General features: G+C 40.0%; 1 protein-coding gene across 1 annotated transcript in view; it reads left to right on the top strand.

Moving 5' to 3' along the window:
* Positions 1-760: 760 nt before the first annotated feature.
* LOC135552500 (AP-2 complex subunit mu-B-like) overlaps positions 761-22,105 on the top strand; it is a 40,306-nt gene continuing 18,961 nt past the window's right edge. The window contains exons 1-6 of the mRNA XM_064984173.1: positions 761-1,004; positions 8,590-8,702; positions 16,508-16,685; positions 16,767-16,854; positions 19,644-19,726; positions 19,981-19,986. Of these exons, the coding sequence (XP_064840245.1) occupies positions 8,629-8,702; positions 16,508-16,685; positions 16,767-16,854; positions 19,644-19,726; positions 19,981-19,986 (429 nt within the window). The 5' untranslated portion in view covers positions 761-1,004; positions 8,590-8,628. The remainder of the gene's footprint in view (positions 1,005-8,589; positions 8,703-16,507; positions 16,686-16,766; positions 16,855-19,643; positions 19,727-19,980; positions 19,987-22,105) is intronic.

Below are 22,105 nucleotides of genomic sequence, written 5' to 3'. Positions count from 1 at the left end.
GCCTTTGCTACCACCTTTCATAGATTCTGACTGTTGAAGATATTTTACTGTGCGTTACTGTTCTGTCGTGTCCTGCATGCCCATATTAGGCCAATCCTGAATTTAATTAGTTCTCTTTTTATGCTTACAGTTAATGTCATGAAAGTCAGAAAATTCAGGAGATTAATGTGTTGCGGGCCTTCTGGAAAGTCCTACAAATATTCCCCTGACTGGCATGGAGGAGAAGGACGCAAAGGATGTATATGAGCAAGTTAAAAGCAAATCTAAGAAGCTGGAGATATGTTGTGTGTGCACTTTTTCTATGCTCAGTTTCAGTTTTGTGTCTTTTACTTTCGGTTTTGCACACCAGTTTGAAAAAGCTGAAAATACAATATTTTTGGTTATGGAAAATTTCACGGCGGTTTAAATGTTACAAAGATTCTCTGCACAATGACTGATTGTTTTGTCACATAAACTGAAATTAGGCTAACTATTAGAATTTGAAAAACCAGGAAATGGCGGAGCGATTTCTGCATATTGCATCTTTAACTATGACCAGTAGGCTTCCTAATATAGCACATAATTTAGTGGTCAGAATTATGACCATCTGGTCAGAAAGAGGTCACAATTATGACCAACTGGTGGTATGGTGTTCAGGAAAAAACGTAATATTCCGGTCAGTAAAAATACGTTAAAAAGAACATAAAAATCCCTCATACATCTTTTCAACCAGGTTTTGCAAATTGGGCTGGGTTAAAGGTTGTACATAATCTTTTTTTTAATAGTGTGGTTTATTCCTCCAAACTAAATCTAAAAGTTTCATGTCTACTACTTTCATTGTTGCTTGGGGAACATCCAATGCCATTACAGTACATGCTAGTCTTGATAAAGCAATACGCCTGTTGAAATCTACAAATCCAGCAGTGTTAGTAGTTGTGGGTGCTTCACTGCCCTATAATCCGCTTCATTGTCAATTGACAGTGAGTCTCTTCGGAGCGGTCGACATCTTGAATTGGAGTAAGAAGGTGAGTGAAATAGAAAACCTTGATCTTAACCATCCTGTTTCAAAATGAGTGTTTTTTGGACACGGAGACCGGTGAGAACAGGAGCAATGCAGTAAAAATTTGCCCGAGACGAGAGCAAACGAGTCGTCACAATGGTAACGTTAGCTTGCTAGCTAATCAGCCACATTTCGCATGCTAGCAAGATATTTTTCAAAGGCAATTTGGAACCAAGGACTGTGTTGTGTGATGTTGAAAAAACGGTATAGTTATGGGAATACACAATAGGACAGAATACCCTAACGGCGATGGCTACAAAATGTACAGCTAGTTATCGGTGATGGATAACGTTAGCTGGCTACAGTAGCTAGTTTTCCGGTCAGGCAGACATCTAGCAGTACAGTAGTACTAGTAGATTTTAGCTAGATAGCTCATTTCAAAACCTCTTACGTTAGCTGACATTAGTGAGCTAGGTACCTTGGTTTGCTGCATCCTCATGCGAATCGATGTAATAACGACATTATAACGCGTATTTCATGTATCTGCCCCCTTGCCACTGATGATGTTCACATGCCATTGTAATCTCAAATTGTTAAAATAGACACACTACCAAATGCGTTCAGAGTTGTTATGAAGGTTAACTGGCTAATATTAGCTGCTAGACTATTCTAGAACGCTGAAGACACGTTGATGCATGGAATTAGTCATTCAATGGGATCTCAGTGTTGATCCCTCTGGTTCTCCAGTCTTTGAATGGATGGATCCTCAAATAAAATTGTATTTGTCACATGCGCCGAAAAACAAGTTTACTTACGAGGCCTTTGACAACAATGCAGTTAAAAGGGAAGAAAATGTGCTAATTATACTGAAAAAAATATATAAACGCAACCATTTCAAAGATTTCCCTGTTCATATATAAGGAAAATCGGCCAATTAAAATTAATTCATAATGCCCTAATGTATGGATTTCACATGACTGGTACCGGAGCTCCAAATCTAGGTCCAAGAGGCTTCTAAACTGCTTCTACCCCCAAACCATAAGACTCCTGAACATCTAATCAAATGGCTACCCAGACTATTTGCAGCTTCTCTCTGTTGTTATGTATGCCGTCTCTTTAATAACTCTACCTACATGTATATGTTACCTCGACCATTGACTGTACCGATACCCCCTGTACATAGCCTCACTATTGTTATTTTAGGTACATAGCCTCACTATTGTTATTTTACAGTAGCTTTACTTTTACTTCTGGGTTTTTTCTTCATAAAACTGCATTGTTGGTTAAGGGCTTGTAAGTAAGCATTTCACTGTAAGGTCTATACCTATTGTATTCGGTGTGTGTGAGAAATACAGTTTGATTTGATTTGGGAATACAGATATGCATCTGTTGGTGACAGATACCTTAAAAAAGGTAGGGGCGTGGATCAGAAAACCAGTCGGTATCTAGTGTGACCACCATTTGCCTCATGTGGTGCGACTATGGAGAGAGAGCTGCCAAAAGGTTGAACGTGCATATCATTTAGGATCGTAAGAAAATCCATACGTACATTGTTAGGATCGTAAGAAAAGCCATGCTCGAAACTTGAAACGTAAATGTTAAATTAGATCTGTAAACGTACAAACCCTATGTTACAACTATGAATTAACATTTACAAGTTCAAGTCTTACTTTACATTTTTTTATATATATTTTCAATTATTCAACAACAGAACAATACAACACAGCAAGAGTAAATGCTACGACAAAAAGTAAATCAATTCTCCCCACCCCCAAAATAAAATAACTTAAAACGATGACAAATGACAAAATACCAATAATAAATGAGTTAAATTAGAATAGTAATAATACAAATGACTAAATAAGACAAATGACAAGAGATACCAACATATACACAAAGCAATACAAACAGTACATTACAGAGAGAAAATTGATCTAGAAGCTCACCTCCACCAACCTCAATGGAAGTGTTTTCATATAGTCCTGGAATGGTTGCCATATTTTCACACGGTAGTTTAATTTATTTCTAAAAGCATAGGTAATCTTCGGAAATAGTAATACATTTATTCATTTCAGAGAGCCATCTTGTAAAATTGGGAGAGGGGAATCCGATTTCCATGTCAATGCAGTGCATTTTCTTGCAGTGGCAAGTGCGATTTTCTGTAAATTTGATTTTGAAGCTATTCCTCAAATTCATATTTGTGAACTTACCCAGAGGGCATATTTCAGGTTCAAGTGGGAAGGGACCTCCATAATAAAGGGAGAAGGGAGGAACCATTCCGTATTGTATCGAACGGGTGGCAACCCTAAGTCTAAATATTGCTGTAACATTGCACAACCTTCAATGTTATGTCATAATTATGTAATATTATGGCAAGTTCATTTCTGTCATTGTTAGGAATAAATGGTCTTCACACAGTTCGCAATGAGCCAGGTGGCCCAAACTGCTGTGTATACCCTGACGCGAATACGCTTTTATTAAATCATCACCTGTTTTGCGAAGTAGGCTGTGATTCAATGTTAAATTAACCGGCACTGCATTGATTATATGCAACGCAGGACAAGCTAGATAAACTAGTAATATCATCAAACATGTGTAGGGATTATGTTAAGATTGGTTGTTTTTTATAAGATAAGTTTAATGCTAGCTAGCAATTTACCTTGGCTCCTTGCTGCACTCGTGTAACAGGTGGTCAGCCTGCCACGCAGTCTCCTCATGGATTGCAATGTAATCAGCCATAATCGGCATCCAAAAATGCAGATTACCGATTGTTATGAAAACGTGAAAATCGGCCCTAATTAATCGGCCCAGCCATGGTCGACCTCTAATCTAGAGTTGATGGTCGCTGACACACTATCTTGGCATACGTCCGACCATAGACCCTCATCAATTGTAGTATTCCCATCACTCTCTCGACTTATGTACATGCATTGTTGCATTAGCAATGAGTACTCTCTGGATATAAATCTATATGTGTCATTGTTATCATGGAGTAGTTGTTCAATGCTTGATAGGTTTGGTAAAGTCATATCTCCAAAAGTGCTTCTGAGAAAGGTTTAACTGTAAATAACAAAATAAATGATATATAAATAACTTGTATTTTTCTTTTAGTTGCTCAAATTAAATACAGTGCCTTGCGAAAGTATTCGGCCCCCTTGAACTTTGCGACCTTTTGCCACATTTCAGGCTTCAAACATAAAGATATAAAACTGTATTTTTTGTGAAGAATCAACAACAAGTGGGACACAATCATGAAGTGGAACGACATTTATTGGATATTTCAAACTTTTTTAACAAATCAAAAACTGAAAAATTGGGCGTTCAAAATTATTCAGCCCCCTTAAGTTAATACTTTGTAGCGCCACCTTTTGCTGCGATTACAGCTGTAAGTTGCTTGGGGTATGTCTCTATCAGTTTTGCACATCGAGAGACTGAAATTTTTTCCCATTCCTCCTTGCAAAACAGCTCGAGCTCAGTGAGGTTGGATGGAGAGCATTTGTGAACAGCAGTTTTCAGTTCTTTCCACAGATTCTCGATTAGATTCAGGTCTGGACTTTGACTTGGCCATTCTAACACCTGGATATGTTTATTTTTGAACCATTCCATTGTAGATTTTGCTTTATGTTTTGGATCATTGTCTTGTTGGAAGACAAATCTCCGTCCCAGTCTCAGGTCTTTTGCAGACTCCATCAGGTTTTCTTCCAGAATGGTCCTGTATTTGGCTCCATCCATCTTCCCATCAATTTTAACCATCTTCCCTGTCCCTGCTGAAGAAAAGCAGGCCCAAACCATGATGCTGCCACCACCAAATCAAATGACAGTGGGGATGGTGTGTTCAGCGTGATGAGCTGTGTTGCTTTTACGCCAAACATAACGTTTTGCATTGTTGACAAAAAGTTCAATTTGGTGTGTCTCCCAGGTGGCTTGTGGCAAACTTTAAACAACACTTTTTATGGATATCTTTAAGAAATGGCTTTCTTCTTGCCACTCTTCCATAATGGCCAGATTTGTGCAATATACGACTGATTGTTGTCCTATGGACAGAGTTTCCCACCTCAGCTGTAGATCTCTGCAGTTCATCCAGAGTGATCATGGGCCTCTTGGCTGCATCTCTGATCAGTCTTCTCCTTGTATGAGCTGAAAGTTTAGAGGGACGGCCAGGTCTTGGTAGATTTGCAGTGGTCTGATACACCTTCCATGTCAATATTATCGCTTGCACAGTGCTCCTTGGGATGTTTAAAGCTTGGGAAATATTTTTGTATCCAAATCCGGCTTTAAACTTCTTCACAACAGTTTCTCGGACCTGCCTGGTGTGTTCCTTGTTCTTCATGATGCTCTCTGCGCTTTTAACGGACCTCTGAGACTATCACAGTGCAGGTGCATTTATACGGAGACTTGATTACACACAGGTGGATTGTATTTATCATCATTAGTCATTTAGGTCAACATTGGATCATTCAGAGATCCTCACTGAACTTCTGGAGAGAGTTTGCTGCACTGAAAGTAAAGGGGCTGAATAATTTTGCACGTCCAATTTTTCAGTTTTTGATTTGTTAAAAAAGTTTGAAATATCCAATAAATGTCGTTCCACTTCATAATTGTGTCTCACTTGTTGTTGATTCTTCACAAAAAAATACAGTTTTATATCTTTATGTTTGAAGCCTGAAATGTGGCAAAAGGTCTCAAAGTTCAAGGGGGCCGAATACTTTCGCAAGGCACTGTAAGTACCCCATCTATATAACAATGTTCTAAATGCGTTATTCCCTTCTCATTCCCTTCTCCCTTCTCAAATTGTTTTGCTATCCAAGATCATTGGCAGGAGCCTGTTTTGCCACAGGGGTGTTTTTTTGGTGACAAGTCTTCTTTCAGACCAAATAACTTAGGAATTTCATACCAAGATCTTACTAAATTGATGGTACAGGTATTGCTGTTTTTTTATGTAGTCTTAGGGTTCCACTTGTAGATACTATTACTCCCAACTTCTTCATGAAAGCAAACATTTCCATCTGAGTCCAAGAAGGGGCTGGTTCAGTTTAAAATAGGAATGAAATTAATATAATTTGTGCTGCCCAGTAATATATCTTGAAATTTGGTAGGCAGAGACCTAGACTATAATCCCACGTTAACCTTCCGGTTACTAGTCTAATGCTCTAACTACTAGGCTACCCTGCCACCCTTAAAGAAACTCTCGGGTCGGGTTATTCATAAAGATTAAAATAGGTACATCATTTTAGGCGGAACGTTCATCTTAATACAGATAATTCTCCCAAATAATGTGAGAGGCAGATCTATCCATCTATTCAAGTCATCCACCCCCTTCTGAACCAAGGCAGAGTAGTTAAGCTTGTACAAATGTTTAAGTCATTATCAACTGTGATTCCTAGATATTTGAACCCCTGTGTCGACCATATGAACGGACCCGTTTGTTCACAGATGCTATAGTCAAAGCGAGTCAGTGGAAGTATTAGACTTTTGTCCATGTTGACTTTGTAACCTGAGCTGTATGTACCCAAAAGCGTCTGTAGTTTTGAGAGAGATCCGGTCGGGTGAGAGAGGAACAAAATAATGTTGTCTGCGAACAATGAGATCTTATGCGTTATCTGGCCCACCAGAACGCCCTTTATGCCAGGATCCGTTCTTATGGCCTAGCCAGGGGTTCTGTGGCTGGCACAAAATGGACCGGGGAAAGTGAACAGCCCTGTCTACTATCTCTAAAGAGTGGGAATGTGGCTGACATCATGCCATTAGTTGTGATCTTCCGGTTTATTCTATAAAGTTTTAACCCAGTTGACAAACAAAGGACCAAGGTTCAATTTTGCCAGTACCTTGAATAGGTATGGCCACTCCAGCCTATCAAAGGCCTTTTCAGCGTCTAGAGATACTGCTATACTAGGATCGCTCCTCACACTGGCCATGTGAATTGCGTTGAATAACCTGTGCAAATTATTGGTGGAGGATATTTTCTGTATAAAGCCTGTTTGATCGGTGTTAATCAGATTTGGCAAATAATCTATTAGCTATCACCTTAGAAATCCATTTATAGTTGGCATTGAGGAGCGAGATCGGCCTATAAGGAAGAACATTAAGGATCTTAATTTTTTTAAATGTATAACTGTTATTATAGCCGTGGAAAAGGAGTTCGTTAGACTCTGCGTCTCAGCAGATACATTTAGAACATCCATCAAGAGAGGAATAAGAAAATCCTTAAACTCCTTATAAAGCCCTGGGGGAAAGCCATCGTCTCCTGGTGATTAGCTGGATTGTAGAGAGGAAATTGCCATTTCGAATTTCTGTTTCTGTAAAGGGGCGTTCTAGTTCGTTTTGGTATTCCTGTGTGAGGAGCGGAAGTTCAATAGTTGACAGAAATGTGTCTATCATTACTGGTTCCGTTCCATCAAAAGTGTATAACTTAGAACAGTATTGTTTAAATGAATCTCTTCCGGATTGTGAGACACTTGACCATTCTGTGTTTCAATAGAGTTGATGGTTCTCAAATTCTCCTCAGCTTTTATCTGCCAGGCCAAGACTTCTTCTTGTCTTCTTCCCCAATTCACGTTTTATTTTGATTTATAATCCCATCAGGTAGCCTGATTCCAGGTGTGTCGTGTAAACAACATTATTAGGGACATCGTTCTTCTTGCACAGCATGTAGACTAATCAAGCTATTCACAATAAACATATTATTGCGTGCATACTCTGTGCCGGCCATGTTCCTATTGGTTAGTCACCGGGATCTGACATTGCTAGAACTTTGTCATAGCCTACGACCACACGTAGTGGTACTTAATCGGCAGACAGACCCGGTCACACTGACCTTGGAGTGAGAGAGACATAAGGTCAGATCTTGTGGAACACACACACATTCACACACACTAGGCTATTACGCTGACTTGCATATGTCAACTCTATCAGTCTGGCTTAATGATGTTTGAATAGATATAAGGGTCAAATGAGTTCTCTGTAAGCTTTTGGATGTGTCCTTCTGAATAGACTGAGAGGTAGAGAGGTAAAGGGGGTGGGGGGGTGTCCTTCAATCTGAGCCGAATTCAGTTCAATCATGACATGAATTGGAAATGTGCTTCCTATGGCACCTGAAGGTCGAATGAAAGGGTAGACATGTTTTTAATTCATTAACAAATTAGCCTAGATGACATCGCTCCTCTAGGGTCGTATTCATTAGGGCACGTATTTGTTATTGGGGGTTTAGGTAGAACCAGTTTCAGTCAGCTTTCTTTATTTTGGGGCCTAATGAACACCTTGATTCCCCTCCTGTTTTCTGTGTGTTAGCTATAGGAGCAGTAATCTGGTCTAGGCCTATTTTATTGTTCTTCCTGAGGAAGGGGAAGGAGAGGATTAGTTAATCCAGGGCTTTTCTTGTTATGGATCATGTACTTTTGTTAAACTACTCCTTTCCTGCCTAGTATTATCGAGAGATGGATGTAATCGTCTCTCTCTCTCTCTCTCTGCCTCTTCAGGCAGATATATGATTTCTTTCTGAATTCCTCCTGACCCAAGAAGACGTTTCTTCAAGAAGCCTTTTTCCCCCTCTGATTTTTTTATTGTTGTACTGCCTGCTGATCACTTCCCTACTCTATCTCTCTCCCATGCAGTCACTCCTCATGGCCTGTTATGACTGAGAGGCTGCCATCATGATTGGAGGATTGTTCATCTACAACCACAAGGGGGAGGTGCTGATCTCCCGCGTCTACCGTGATGATATAGGGTGAGTCCACAGAGTAGTGTTGCATGGTATACCGAAACTTCAGTCATTTTTCGATAAAAAAATTAAACGGTTCGGTACTTACATTTTTGTTACATTCTGTACTTCTGTCAAATGTCTCACGTGATTGAGAGGATCAAGTCTGTCGATCAGCGCATCCACTTTATAGCGTGAAGAGGAAAGTGCATGCTCCACTTAGTCATTCATTGTGAAGCTGTCTGGGCTGCATTGTTAGCTCCCCACTAATGCTTCACAAACACTTGAATAATGCAAAACATGAAGAAATGTTGAAACTGTTAATTACTGTTCGCAAAACAATGTCCATACAGATTATCTGTCACGTTCTGACCTTTATTTCCTTTGTTTTGTCATTATTTAGTATGGTCAGGGCGTGAGTTGGGGTGGGCAGTCTATGTTTGTTTTTCTATGATTTGGGTATTTCTATGTTTCGGCCTAGTATGGTTCTCAATCAGAGGCAGGTGTCATTAGTTGTCTCTGATTGAGAATCATACTTAGGTAGCCTGGGTTTCACTGTGTGTTTGTGGGTGATTGTTCCTGTCTCTGTGTTTGCACCAGATAGGGCTGGTTTGAGTTTTCACGTTTCTTGTTTTGTTAGTTTATTCATGTATAGTGTCTTTTTAAATTAAACATGAATAACCACCACACTGCGTTTTGGTCCGCCTCTCCTTCAAGTAAAGAAAACCGTTACATTATCACAGTATCTTCCTGCTTTAATTGTGGGCATACTTTCCTTGTTAGCTTACATCCGAATTCACTACCCAAGTACCCCAACAAATACTGATTTCAAAGCTATTTGTCATCAAAAACATTCTTAATTAACTTAGTCTCCCTTGACACCAAAAACTCATTCATTTCATTGTCTCCCTCGCCTCCGTCTGATTTCTACTAGATTCCATAACCACATTCTGCCTTGCAAATGACGTCTTCACTTTCTTAGAGACAGTGCACACTTTTATAAAAGAGATTGCTTCTTCAATGCAAATGTTTTTGATAAAATAATATGTTCTCCTAGCAGTTGCCTATAAAATAAGTCCTTAATGGCAGTGATTATTTCTCATCTGTAGCCCCATGGAATCATCTAAAACAACCTCAATAACTCAATGCATGCACACACTCCTATTGAACCTGTATTGTGAATATCCCTAGACAGCATCTTGATTTACCCAGTTCATCAATAGATTTATCCTATCACCATTATTATTTTGTAGTTAGATTGGTCAAAACAAATTCAAATTGATTGTATGATTTGTATAATTGATTCATTAATGCATACAGTGTGTCACTACACACAATAACCCATAATGTCAAAGTGAAATTATGTTTTTTGAAATTTGTACATTAATAAAAATGAAAAACTGAAATGTCTTGTCAATAAGTATTCAACCCCTTTGTTATGGCAAGCCTAAATATGTTCAGGAGTACAAATGTGCTTAACAAGTCAAATAATAAGTTGCATGGATTCAATAATACTGTTTAACATAATTTTTGAATGACTACCTAATCTCTGTAACCCACACATACAATTATATGTAAGGTCCCTCAGTCTAGCAGTGATTTTCAACCACAAAGACCAGGGAGGTTTTCCAATGCCTCACAAAGAGGGGGACCTATTGTTTTATTTTTACCCATATGCCAATGTGTAGTTTACTAATAAAATGGTCTGACGGTGAAGTAATCGGTCTTCATATCCCAAAGGAAAGAAATTCTCACTACAATACATTTGAATAGAAAGTTAGCAAAAATAGATAAGATCTTGCTACCATTGACAGGAAAAGACCTGCCTATTTGTGGAAAAATCTCCTTTATTAACTCTAGTCATATCCCAGTTTACTTATTTGTGTATGGCCCTGCCTAACGACTTGTTTCTTAAATTTTATGAGCAAACAATATACAATTTTATTTGGAATGGCAAGCCAGACAAAATTAAACGGGCCTATTTATATAATGAATATGATTTCAGAGGACAGAAATGATTAAATATTAAAGCATTAGACCTCTCAGTAAAGGTTTCAGTCATACAAAAGTTATACTTAAATCCAAACTGGTTTTCTAGTAGTTTAGTAAGAAAGGCTCACCCCGTGTTCAAGAATGGCTTTTTTCCCTTTATTCAGATTACAACTGCTCACTTTCGGTTATTTGAAAATGAAATCATCTCAAAAATATAATTATTTTTAAAACAAGCTATAGAAAGTTGGTTTTAATCTCATTTAAAATGTACTAATTTCTGAAATATATATATACTTTTGGAGGAGAGAAAAAAAGGTATAATTTTTGTAAGTTATATCATAAATAGGACTGATGGAGTTATGTCACACATGCAGCTAACAAAAATATATGGAAATGTCTGCTCTACTCAAAATTACAACCAACTAATTGCAGCATTACCGCAAAAATGAAAGAGGCAAGTGGAAGGGGGAAAAAGTAAGGAACTTGTCTGTCGGCCCTGCATTAAAGACCAAAATTGGCTAAAGATAATTGTGATAAATAAAAAAGTATACCAGTTTGACAGATGTGCCATACAGATTGCAAAATAGTTGGGAAGAGATTTTCAAGGCACATGGTTAATGAACACCGGATTCAGAATCATTAGATCATTTGTTTTGGTCGCAGGTTCAAGAATGGCTGAATGGCCACATTTACCCTGAGTTAACTCTGCAAATAGCACTACTTGGTGATCCGAAAAGTCATAGTCAATCGATCATTTGATACGTATAAGCTGGAAGTAGAAGCCTAAGTGGTGTTGTCCATTAGTTTACTCCAATAGGGGAGGGGTGGTATGGTTATGGGAATAATAAAGGAAAATACACCACATAATCAAGAGTATGTGGACACCTGCTTGTCATACATCTCATTCAAAACTCATGATCATTAATATGAAGTTGGTCCCTCATTTGCTGCTATAACAGCCTCCACTCTTCTGAGAAGGCTTTCCACTAGATGTAGGAATATTGCTGCGGGGACTTGCTTTCATTCAGCCACAAGAGTTTTAGTGAGGTTGGGCACTGATGTTGGGCGATTAGGCCTGGTTCGCAGTCGGCGTTCCAATTCCTCCCAAAGGTGTTCGATGGAGTTGAGGTTAGGGCTCTGTGCAAGCCAGTGAAGTTCTTTCACACCAATCTCGTCAAACCATTTCTTAATGGACCTCACTTTGTGAACGGGGGCATTGTCATGCTGAAACAGGAAAGGGCCTTTCCCAAACTGTTTCCACAAAGTTGGAAGCACGGAATCGTACAGAATGTCATTGTATGCTGTAGCATTAAGATCTCCCTTCACTGGAATTAAGGGGCCTAGACTGAACCATGAAAAACAGCCCCAGACCATTATTTCTCCTCCACCAAACTCTACAGTTGGCACTATGCATTCGGGCAGGTACTGTTTCCCTGGCATCCCCCAAACCCATTAGTCTGTCGGACTGGCAGGTGGTGAAGCGCGATTCTTCACTCCAGAGAACGCATTTGCACTGCTTCAGAGTCCAATGGCGGCTAGCTTTACACCATTCCAGCCGACGCTTGGTATTGCTGAATGTTTAAAACCATGACTAGAGAGACTCAACGAATACAGCAAAGAGCTGCTGTTCTTGTTTACGTTGGTGTTCAGCACTGTCAAGACTTTGTTCAACACTTTTATAAGCCATAAAATGTGCGTTCTCCCTACTTCCACTCACGCTACAATCTGCACTGCAGCTGCAATGAATGAGTAAAGCAAACGGTTCCAATAAGCTTGCGTTGTTATTATTAACAGCTTGTCTTTTTTTTATGACAAGTAATATTTCACATTCTCTGCTCATAGGAGTAACAACATGAATTGGTGCATGAGGCAGAAATAATGCAGTGTGACTTGAGTTTCACCATCAGCTGGAAGGGTATCCCCTTTTCTCTGCGGAGGGAGGGAGAGCGGAGGGACGGTGAGTCGGGTGAGAGGCAGCCTCACCGCTGCTCCTTCCTTCCCCTCAGACTGACCATCAGATGCAGGCCACCAGTCCAGTTAGCTGGGTCTCACAAGTTAAACAACAAATGATCTATTACCAGTTTGGTCATATACCTATATCTTTTCAATATCTTTTCAATATGGTCTGAGAAGAACAACATTGGCAGGGCAATTCAAGCGTAGCTAACATGCAGAGATAATGTATTGGGTCTATAGCCTACTGCACAAACCTCATTGCTACAGAACTGTTTTTAATCGGTTAATGTTGCATACAGTGGTTTGTCCTTTAAAAGTTGCAGTGTACTGCAGCGCAGCATGCATGGTAACAAAGTTGAACAGCTGAATTGTTATGAACATACCCTACTGTCTGTCTCCAACTGTTTGAAAAGCATGTTAGCCTGTCCACTTTACAGATGCTGAAATCAAGTGGCCTAGCTTATTTCTCAGAATGAGAACGATTTGCCAATTTCTTATATTATTGTGTTTTATGCTTATTGCACATTTATAAAACATAGACTAGACAGCTAGTATAACCGTCTTTGGCTAAAAGACCAGCTAAAAAAGCGAAAATTTGCCACAATCGATGTTCATTGATACTCTCATTTCAGTAGTGTCTCCTCTGCGCGCAATTTGAGTAGTTGAGACATGAAAAGGTATAGTTAGAAAATAACTTATCCTCTATTACAGTAAAATAATGTCTCAATGTGTTTTGGTGTCCGTATGACCGATTCTGTTGGACCAAACCTCTAATAATACCGTTGATCTCTCAACTTTGTTGGCATAAGATGCAGGGGGAGGGGCTTGGTGTGTGTAAACCATAGAGGAAGAGGCGAAGCAAGAGGTTTCACTCTCGTTAAAATCTGTCCTAAATAAGGCAGATGTCTTTTTGGGAACCTAAGGTTGTTGCCTGCCTTCCCGCCTTTGGGACAACGACTCCCATTGTTAGGGCGGAGACATTTCATTATATACAGATCTCTGGATACCTAGTCAGTTGTACAACTGAATGCATTCAACTGAAATGTGTCTTCCACATTTAACCCAACCCCTCTGAATCAGAGAGATGCGTGGGGCTGCCTTAATCTAAATCCACGTCATTGGCTCCCGGGGAGAAGTTGTTGTTAGGGGTTAACTTCTTGACGCTACCCACCCCGTTAGCGGGATCATTTTCGTCAGCAACCGCTGAATAGCATAGCGCAACAGTCAAAAAATATTACTAAAAAATATTCATATTCATGAAATCACAAGTGCAATATTGCAAAACACAGTTTAGCCTTTTGTTAATCCACCTGTTGTCTCAGCTTTTTAAATTATGCTTTACAGCGAAAGCAATCCAAGTGTTTGTGTAAGTTTATCGATAGCACAGCATAAACATTATGTACACTAAGCATTAAGTAGCTAGGTCACGAAAATCAGAAAAGCAATCAAATTAATCGTTTACCTTCAGATGTTTTCTCTCACGAGACTCCCAGTTACACAACAAATGTTCATTTTGTTCCATAAAGATTATTTTTATACCCAAAATACCTGTTTGTTTGTCGCGTTATGTTCAGCAATCCACAGGAAAGAGCGGTCACGACAACGCAGACGTATATTCCAAATAATATCCATAATGTCCACAGAAACATGTCAAATGTTTTTTATAATCAATCCTCAGGTTGTTTTTAAAATATATATAAGATAATATATCAAATGGGTGTAGGTTTTTCAAAAACACCGGGAGAAACAATGGCCGCTTTACTCTGTAGCGCAAAACTCACTCTGAGAGCCCCCACCTATCCACTTACGCAATGGGATCTTTCACGCTACTTTTTTCAAAATAAAAGCCTGAAACTATGTCTAAAGACTGTTGACACCCTAGGGAAGCCATAGAAAAAGGAATCTGGTTTATATCCCTTTAAATGGAGGATAGGCATGCATAGGAACAGAGAGGTTTCAAAATAAGAGCACTTCATGATTGGATTTTCCTCAGGTTTTTGCCTGCAATATCAGTTCTGTTATACTCACAGACAATATTTTTTACAGTTTTGGAAACTTTAGAGTGTTTTCTATCCTAATATGACAATTATATGCATATTCTAGTTTCTGGGGCTGAGAAATCGGCTGTTTCAAATGGGTACATTTGCCCCCTATAGACAAAAGGTTAACTGCCTTGCTCAATGGCATCTCTTCATTATATACAGATATCTGGTGTAAATGGGAAGGTAAAAGGGGATACCTAGCCAGTTGCACAACTGAATGCATTTAACTAAAATGTGTCTTCTGCATTTAACCCAAACCCTCTGAATCAGAGCGGTGCAAAGGGCTGCCTTAATTGAAACCCACATCATCAGCACCCAGGGATAAGTTGTTGTTAGGGGTTAACTACCTTGCTCAATGGCAGAACAGCAGGTTTTCCCATCTCGCCAGCTCAGGGATTTGAACAAGTGACCTTTTGATTTCTGGCCCAACGCTCTTAACCGCTAGGCTACCTGCCGTACCTGGTTTACACAGCACAGAGGAGCGAAAGGGACGGGACCAAAAATACAACACGAGAACAAGCAGACATAAATGTTCATAAAAATGAAAAAATAACAAAACATTGATTCTTGCAATACAGGCATTTGGAATAGTGCGCTAAAACATACATTTGAATTAATCAAATTAATTCAAAAATCCCCCAGCCCTAGGTGTGTTCAGTAGGATATAGGCCCAAACACTTATATTGGCTTTGCTTGAATTGCCCTGCTATTGCGTGGCTATATGATCACACCGGTAATAGATCAGTTGTTGTATTACTTGTGAGGCACAGCTGGGTGAGCATACATTTTAATAATTCACATTTTTTTTTCTGGGTTGATGGAGCCTGCATCTGATGGTCAGTCTCAGTGGAAGGAGAGAGCAGCAGACTGAGGGTTTGCCTCTCAACGTCCCTCCGCTGATACTGACCGGAAAGGGACCGTCTGGTGACTTGGTGAACTTGGTCACACCACATTATTTCTATAGTGATTTGCTCTCTGGGCCTGCCGCGCACGGGGCAGCTAAATCGGGTGCACTTACCGCCAACAGTGTGAGATTTAAAAAAAAAAATAGGAATGTATGGTGATTGATTAGGAATGCCTTGGATAGCGACGGGTTGGTGACCACCCTACGGCCACATGCACAGTCGCCTGCATTTGGCCGTACCAACATTCATCTCATCTTTCTCCGCTACAATTAAAACATTTGTCCACACGCAGGACATTCCAGGCTATAGGCATATTTTTTTCGTATTTTTTATTTTGCGCACAAGGAGTGAGAGAATGGTGCTGAAGCGTGAAATTGGGATGCCGGCTACAATTGTATTTATTTTTATCAGCCAAAAGCCTGCAGTTGCCAGCTAATGGAAATTCATTCGTGTGTGTCTCTAACCCTCTGCCCTGATGTCTCTATCCCCATCTTCATTCTCCACCTCCTTCTTCTGCTCCTCCTCCTCCTTGTCTTTTATGTTTCTGTCTACCTTTTTGCTGGTGCCATTTCTCTCCATGTCCACCATCTTGTCCATTGGATACTGTAGGAATAGGTAAGATGATGTGCTCACCTGGCAACTGATTATCTCCTGACTGAAGTGGCTTGCCGGCATGCAAGCTACATTGACAACCTCCCATTAAAGCCTGTTTTCTTTTTCTCCAGATGTAAGCTTACCGTTTCCTTTCTTCGGTGCATCTCGTGGTCATCTATTTCTCCTCTTCCTCTTTCACTCTTCCCCTTTTTGACTTTTAATCATCTCATATCTTTACCTGCCTAATAAATGTCTCTAACACTCTCTGTTCCTCTTCCTGCTCAAGGTCTTTTGAATGTCCCTAACGACCCCCTCCTTTTCTTTCCTGTCTTTGTGTGTCCAGGCGCAACGCAGTGGATGCGTTCCGCGTGAACGTGATCCATGCGCGGCAGCAGGTGCGCTCGCCGGTCACCAACATTGCCCGCACCAGCTTCTTCCATGTCAAGCGCTCCAACATCTGGCTGGCGGCGGTCACCAAGCAGAATGTCAACGCTGCCATGGTGTTCGAGTTCCTCTACAAGGTACGTTTGTTGGTGTTGTATGTATTGGCTGGAGCAATCACATTTTCTTAAATAACTATCTGATTTTTATCTCATCTTAAGATGTGCGACGTCATGACGGCCTACTTCGGCAAGATCAGCGAGGAGAACATCAAGAACAACTTTGTGCTGATCTACGAGCTGCTGGACGGTAAAGGAAGCCTTTTCTTTTGCCATTCTTTTAGGCTATCGCTCTCTTTTTCCTCTGGCTCTTTGTACCTCTGGAAAGAGTCGTCTTGAAAGAGTAGAGCCTATGCATCAGTCGTCTATTGTTGCTACTTTGTGTGTGTGTGTGGTGTGTTAGGGATTTCTGGATAGTCGAAATACATGTTTTAAATATAATATATGTATTTTTACTTCAATTGGGGCATGCTCGTGCTCTCAGGTAAGAGCTGGTGCACTCTGCTTGTTGTTTTAACAGAAGGGTGGGGGAGGGTCGAAAGAGGAGCAGGGGCCAGTGTGTGATACGGAGGAAGAACAAATGAGAAAGTAGCCAAACCGGCAAGTTAGACAAGAGTATTACTGCGATTGGTTATCTATCATCTCATCTGGTAGTGTCTGTCTTCACTGCATTAAATCGATGTAAAGAAGTTAGCTACACCATCCAGATTGCAACTTTTGAATACTCTCACAAGTAATCGAATACTAAATACGTTCTGATATTTAGATAACTGTGCCCATCCCTGGTGTGTGTGTGTGTGTGTGTGTGTGTGTGTGTGTGTGTGTGTGTGTGTGTGTGTGTGTGTGTGTGTGTGTGTGTGTGTGTGTGTGTGTGTGTGTGTGTGTGTGTGTGTGTGTGTGTGTGTGTGCTCAATTGCAGCGTGTTATTTTCCCCCTCTGTTTACAACCACCTAACAAACTTTACAGGAATTCCACACAACCATCATGCCACATCCTGAAGTGGTTCTCTTGTGCCACAGTCAGCCTTTCTGCTGTGCTGTTGTTTTTTTAGGTTTAGACTTTTGTGACTTTTAAGTGAGAAAATCTAAACCTAAAAAAAAAATAGCGCTGGCAGATGTCTACATGTGCTGTGACAGACATTGCATGCAGACTTGCTAATATCCACTCAAGAAATTGGTGAAATTAATATGATTGCTTTCCTTTCTTTCAAATAATTGCTTTTTATTTTCAGATAGTGAGATAGGATGATAGTGGGGAAAGATGGAGGCCAGTAGGCCTGATTGGAACCTATGCCCACACAGTAGACGTGTGTCAGAGGCTGGGGCTTTACCCCTAAACCAGCCAGGACACATTGGTATTCTTTAGGTGAAGAGCAATATACAGAACATGTTTTGAAAACATACAAGTACCACTTTCTTCTGACCTATGATGTGATGATGTTTGTGGAGTCGACTATGTGTTTATGAAACTAAAAGACGGTAACTGTTCTAGTGCTGTACCTGACAAAAAAAATCTTGGTCCACCGAAAGTAGTCTGTTCTTTCGACCAATCGATCTTTAAAAAATGTAAACGTGTGTTTTTCCATATATAGACACTCCCTAAGTGTTTTAAGAAAATCAACTATATGCAGTGAACTTGTCTGATTCTTTAAGCTTATGATTTGGTGAAATAAGACAAATGCCAAATATAGGGCACCAGATATCTAGATAACCAGAAGAAAAAAACCTGACCCAACTATTCTTCTCCCGCTCCCACTGGCTTTCACAGATTCTGCCATTACTCTCTTGAAGTTGCTAGTAAATAGACTACATGGCCACCTACTCAAAAACCTTTCTCATGTACAATGCCAATTCATTTGACCATTTCTACCGATCTGCGTGCTAGTTATAGTTTTCATATGCACATTTTCAGTTTCAATTTAATTTATTATGTCTTCATATTTCAAAATCAAATTAAATCAAATTAGAATTAATCAAAATTCTATCCAAATCTATATGAAAATGATACAAACCTAAAAAAGTAACTTCTATTGCCAACTATGTAAAAATAGCCTACATAAAGCCAACAAATAAAAACATTTCAGCCTGCAGGTAGAAATATTCTGATAAAAATAAATATCCTATAAATAACATTGGCTACACATGGCCTGTCTGCAACCAATTTGAAACATTGTATAAACTATTAACTTGGGTCAGGCTTTACTAACGAACTTTCAACATTATATAAAATATTCTGGGTCTTCAGAGTTTCCAGCGCACAGACACAGATGTAGGCTATTTGCTCAAGGGATAAGAAGCAGTGCTTGACTTGGATACTAGCTCACCGGACCTGAGTACCGGCACCTGAAATGTTCCACTGATTGAGCTCCTTGTTCCTCTTATAGAATATTATCTCTAAAGTATTGTGGAGCTCCTGCACCTAAATATAAACAGTAGCAGCATCCATGAGATGAAATGAGAACCGGAACCTATTTCAGTCCAAGTCGAGCACTGATAAGAAGTAATCAGGTAGACCTGTTTTATGACGTTTCCACTGGATCAGAGCAAAACTGTCATCAAGGCAAAGGGTGGGTACTTTGAAGAATTTCAAATATAAAATATTTTTTGATTTGTTTCACACTTTTTTTGGTTACTACATGATTCCATTTGTGTTATTTCATAGTTTTGATATCTTCGCTAGTATTCTACAATGTAGAAAATAGTAAAAAATAAAGAAAAACCCTTGAATGAGTAGGTGTGTCCAAACTTTTGACTGGTACTGTATTTGTTTGTTACTGCTCGACTAAAATAAGCTTGGTCGACCAACAGCCTAACCACCAAATAATCAACCAGTCGAGTAATTGGGCTCAGCCGAATTGTTCGAAACAACCCCTCTCCTCCCCTGCAACCCTTTCCCAGATCGTCGCTCATGTTCAATACAGTCTCTGAATTTACCTGTTCAAATAACGGTTACATAAAACAAGATGGTGTTTCTTTGTGAGCCCATCTGGTGAGCTCATAGCAGAAGTGTGTGGTCTCACGGTCCCCTTGTCCGTTGTAGAGATCCTGGACTTTGGCTACCCCCAGAACTCGGAGACTGGCGCACTGAAGACCTTCATCACTCAAACAGGCATCAAGAGCCAGGTGGGAACTACGACCATTTTTTAAAAGATATATCTCATATCCAGTTTGGACTGCGTGGTAATCACAGTAGTATACCTTTTCAGCTGTTGATGTTGGGCATGAGGGATAGCTCCAGTCAGAGCTGATGATATTGTTTAATTGGTTGTAGACTTGTGTAATGTTCTTTTCTCTCTCTCACTTGCTCTCTTTCTTCTCTCTCTCTCTCGATGTGCTCCGTGGATGACATTTTATCGCCTGGTCATGTCATTCTCCAGCACCATGTGAGTACTCTCCCTTTTGATTGGTTGTTTATAGGCAGACTCAACTGTTTTACATCTTGCACAGCGTGGTGACTGTCTCCTTACGGATATCAAATCAATTTTTTTTGTCACATGCGCTGAATACAACAGGTGTAGACCTTACAGTGAAATGCTTACTTACAAGCCCTTAAAACCCCTCTGGGATAGGGGTCCCGTCAGCGGGACAACTTCCGGTGAAACTGGAGGGTGCTCAATTCAAATAAATAATCATAAAAATTATGAATATTAACAGTTGGTACATATAAGTGTCTTATATAAGTTGAAAGCTTAAATTCTTGTTAATCTAACTGCATTGTCCAATGTACAGTAGGCTTTACAGCGAAAGCATGCCATGCGATTGTCTGAAGATGGCGCCCCTCATCAAAATATTTTTCCACTGGCACAGGTTTCATAAATTCACAAATAGCTATTAAATATTCACTTACCTTTTCAAAATCTTCCTCTGATTTGTCATCCAAAGGGTCCCAGCTATAACATGTAGTGTCGTTTTGGTAGATAAAATCCTTATTTTATCCCAAAAATTCTGTTTAGTTGGCACAATCGATTTGAGTAATCTACTCGTTCAACATGCCAAGATAAGAATCCAAAAATCTACCCCTAAACTTAAAATACGTTTCTATTAACTCCTCAGATACCCTAAAATGTAATCAAACTATAATATTTCATACGGAAAGAAGTATGTTCAATAGGAATCCGATTTTAGTAGGTGCGCATTGTCTTCATGGCGCTCGCACACATGAATTTCCAAGCAGGTGTCCTTGTACTAAAACTTATTATTCTTATTCGTTTTGGAAGAATCAAGGCTGAAGCCTTGAACAAAGATTACTGATACCCAGTGGAAGTTATGGGAATTGCATCCTGGGAGGTAGATTTCATTATTTCACTATACTTTCCATTGTAAAAGCATGGGCTCTCAAAAAAAAAAAATCTGGTTGTTTTTTCTTTGCATTTTCTCCTACCATATCTATTGTGTTATAGTCTCCTACATTATTTTAACATTTCTACAAACTTCAGAGTGTTTTCTTTCCAATGGTACCAATTATATGCATATCCTGGCTTCAGGATATGTAACAGGCTGTTTACTTTGGGCACGTTAGTCAGGCGGAAATTGAGATAAAAAAACCCTAGCCTGAAGAAGTTTTAACCAACAATGCCGTTTTAATAAAATAAAATAAATAAAAAATACAAATGTAACAAATAATTAAAGAGCAGCAGTAAAATAACAATAGCGAGGCTATATACAGGGGGAACTGGTACAGTCAGTGTGCGGGTGCACCGATTAGTCGTGGTAATTGAGGTAATATGTAGGTAGAGTTATTAAAGTGACTATGCATAGATAATAATAGTAGCAGCAGTGTAAAATGGGAGTGGCAATGCAAATAGTCTGGGTAGCCATTTGATTAGATGTTCAGGTGTCTTATGGCCTGGGGGTAGAAGCTGTTTAGAAGCCTCTTGGATCTAGACACCAGTACCGCTTGCCATGCGGTAGCAGATAGAACAGTCTATGATTAGGGTGGCTGGAGTCTTTGACAATTTTTAGGGCCTTCCTCTGACACCGGCTGGTATAGAGGTCCTGGATGGCAGGAAGCTTAGCCCTGGTGATGTACTGGGCCGTTCGCACTACCTTCTGTAGTGCCTTGCGGTAGGAGGCCGAGCAGTTGCCATACCAGGCAGTGATGCTCTCAACCTGCTCCACTACAGCCCCGTCAATGAGAATGAGGGCGTGCTCGGTCCTCCTTTTTCTGTAGTCCACAATCATCTCCTTTATCTTGATCACGTTGAGGGAGAGGTTGTTATCCTGGCAACACACGGTCGGGTCTCTGACGTCCTCCCTATAGGCTGTCTCGACTGTTGTGTCATCGGCAGACTTATTGATGGTGTTGGAGTCATGAGTGAACAGGGAGTACATGAGGGGACTGAGCACGCACCCCTGAGGGGCCCCTGTGTTGAGGATCAGCATCCAGAGGGAGGTGTTTAGTTCCAGGGTCCTTAGCTTATTGATGAGCTTTGAGGGCACTATGGTGTTGAACGCTGAGCTGTAGTCAATGAAGAGCATTCTCACATTTACATTTTTTATTTA

The sequence above is a fragment of the Oncorhynchus masou genome, chromosome 13 (genome assembly GCF_036934945.1).
Source record: "Oncorhynchus masou masou isolate Uvic2021 chromosome 13, UVic_Omas_1.1, whole genome shotgun sequence".
Taxonomy (NCBI): Eukaryota; Metazoa; Chordata; class Actinopteri; order Salmoniformes; family Salmonidae; genus Oncorhynchus; species Oncorhynchus masou.
This window is presented reverse-complemented; position numbering and strand designations above follow the sequence as displayed.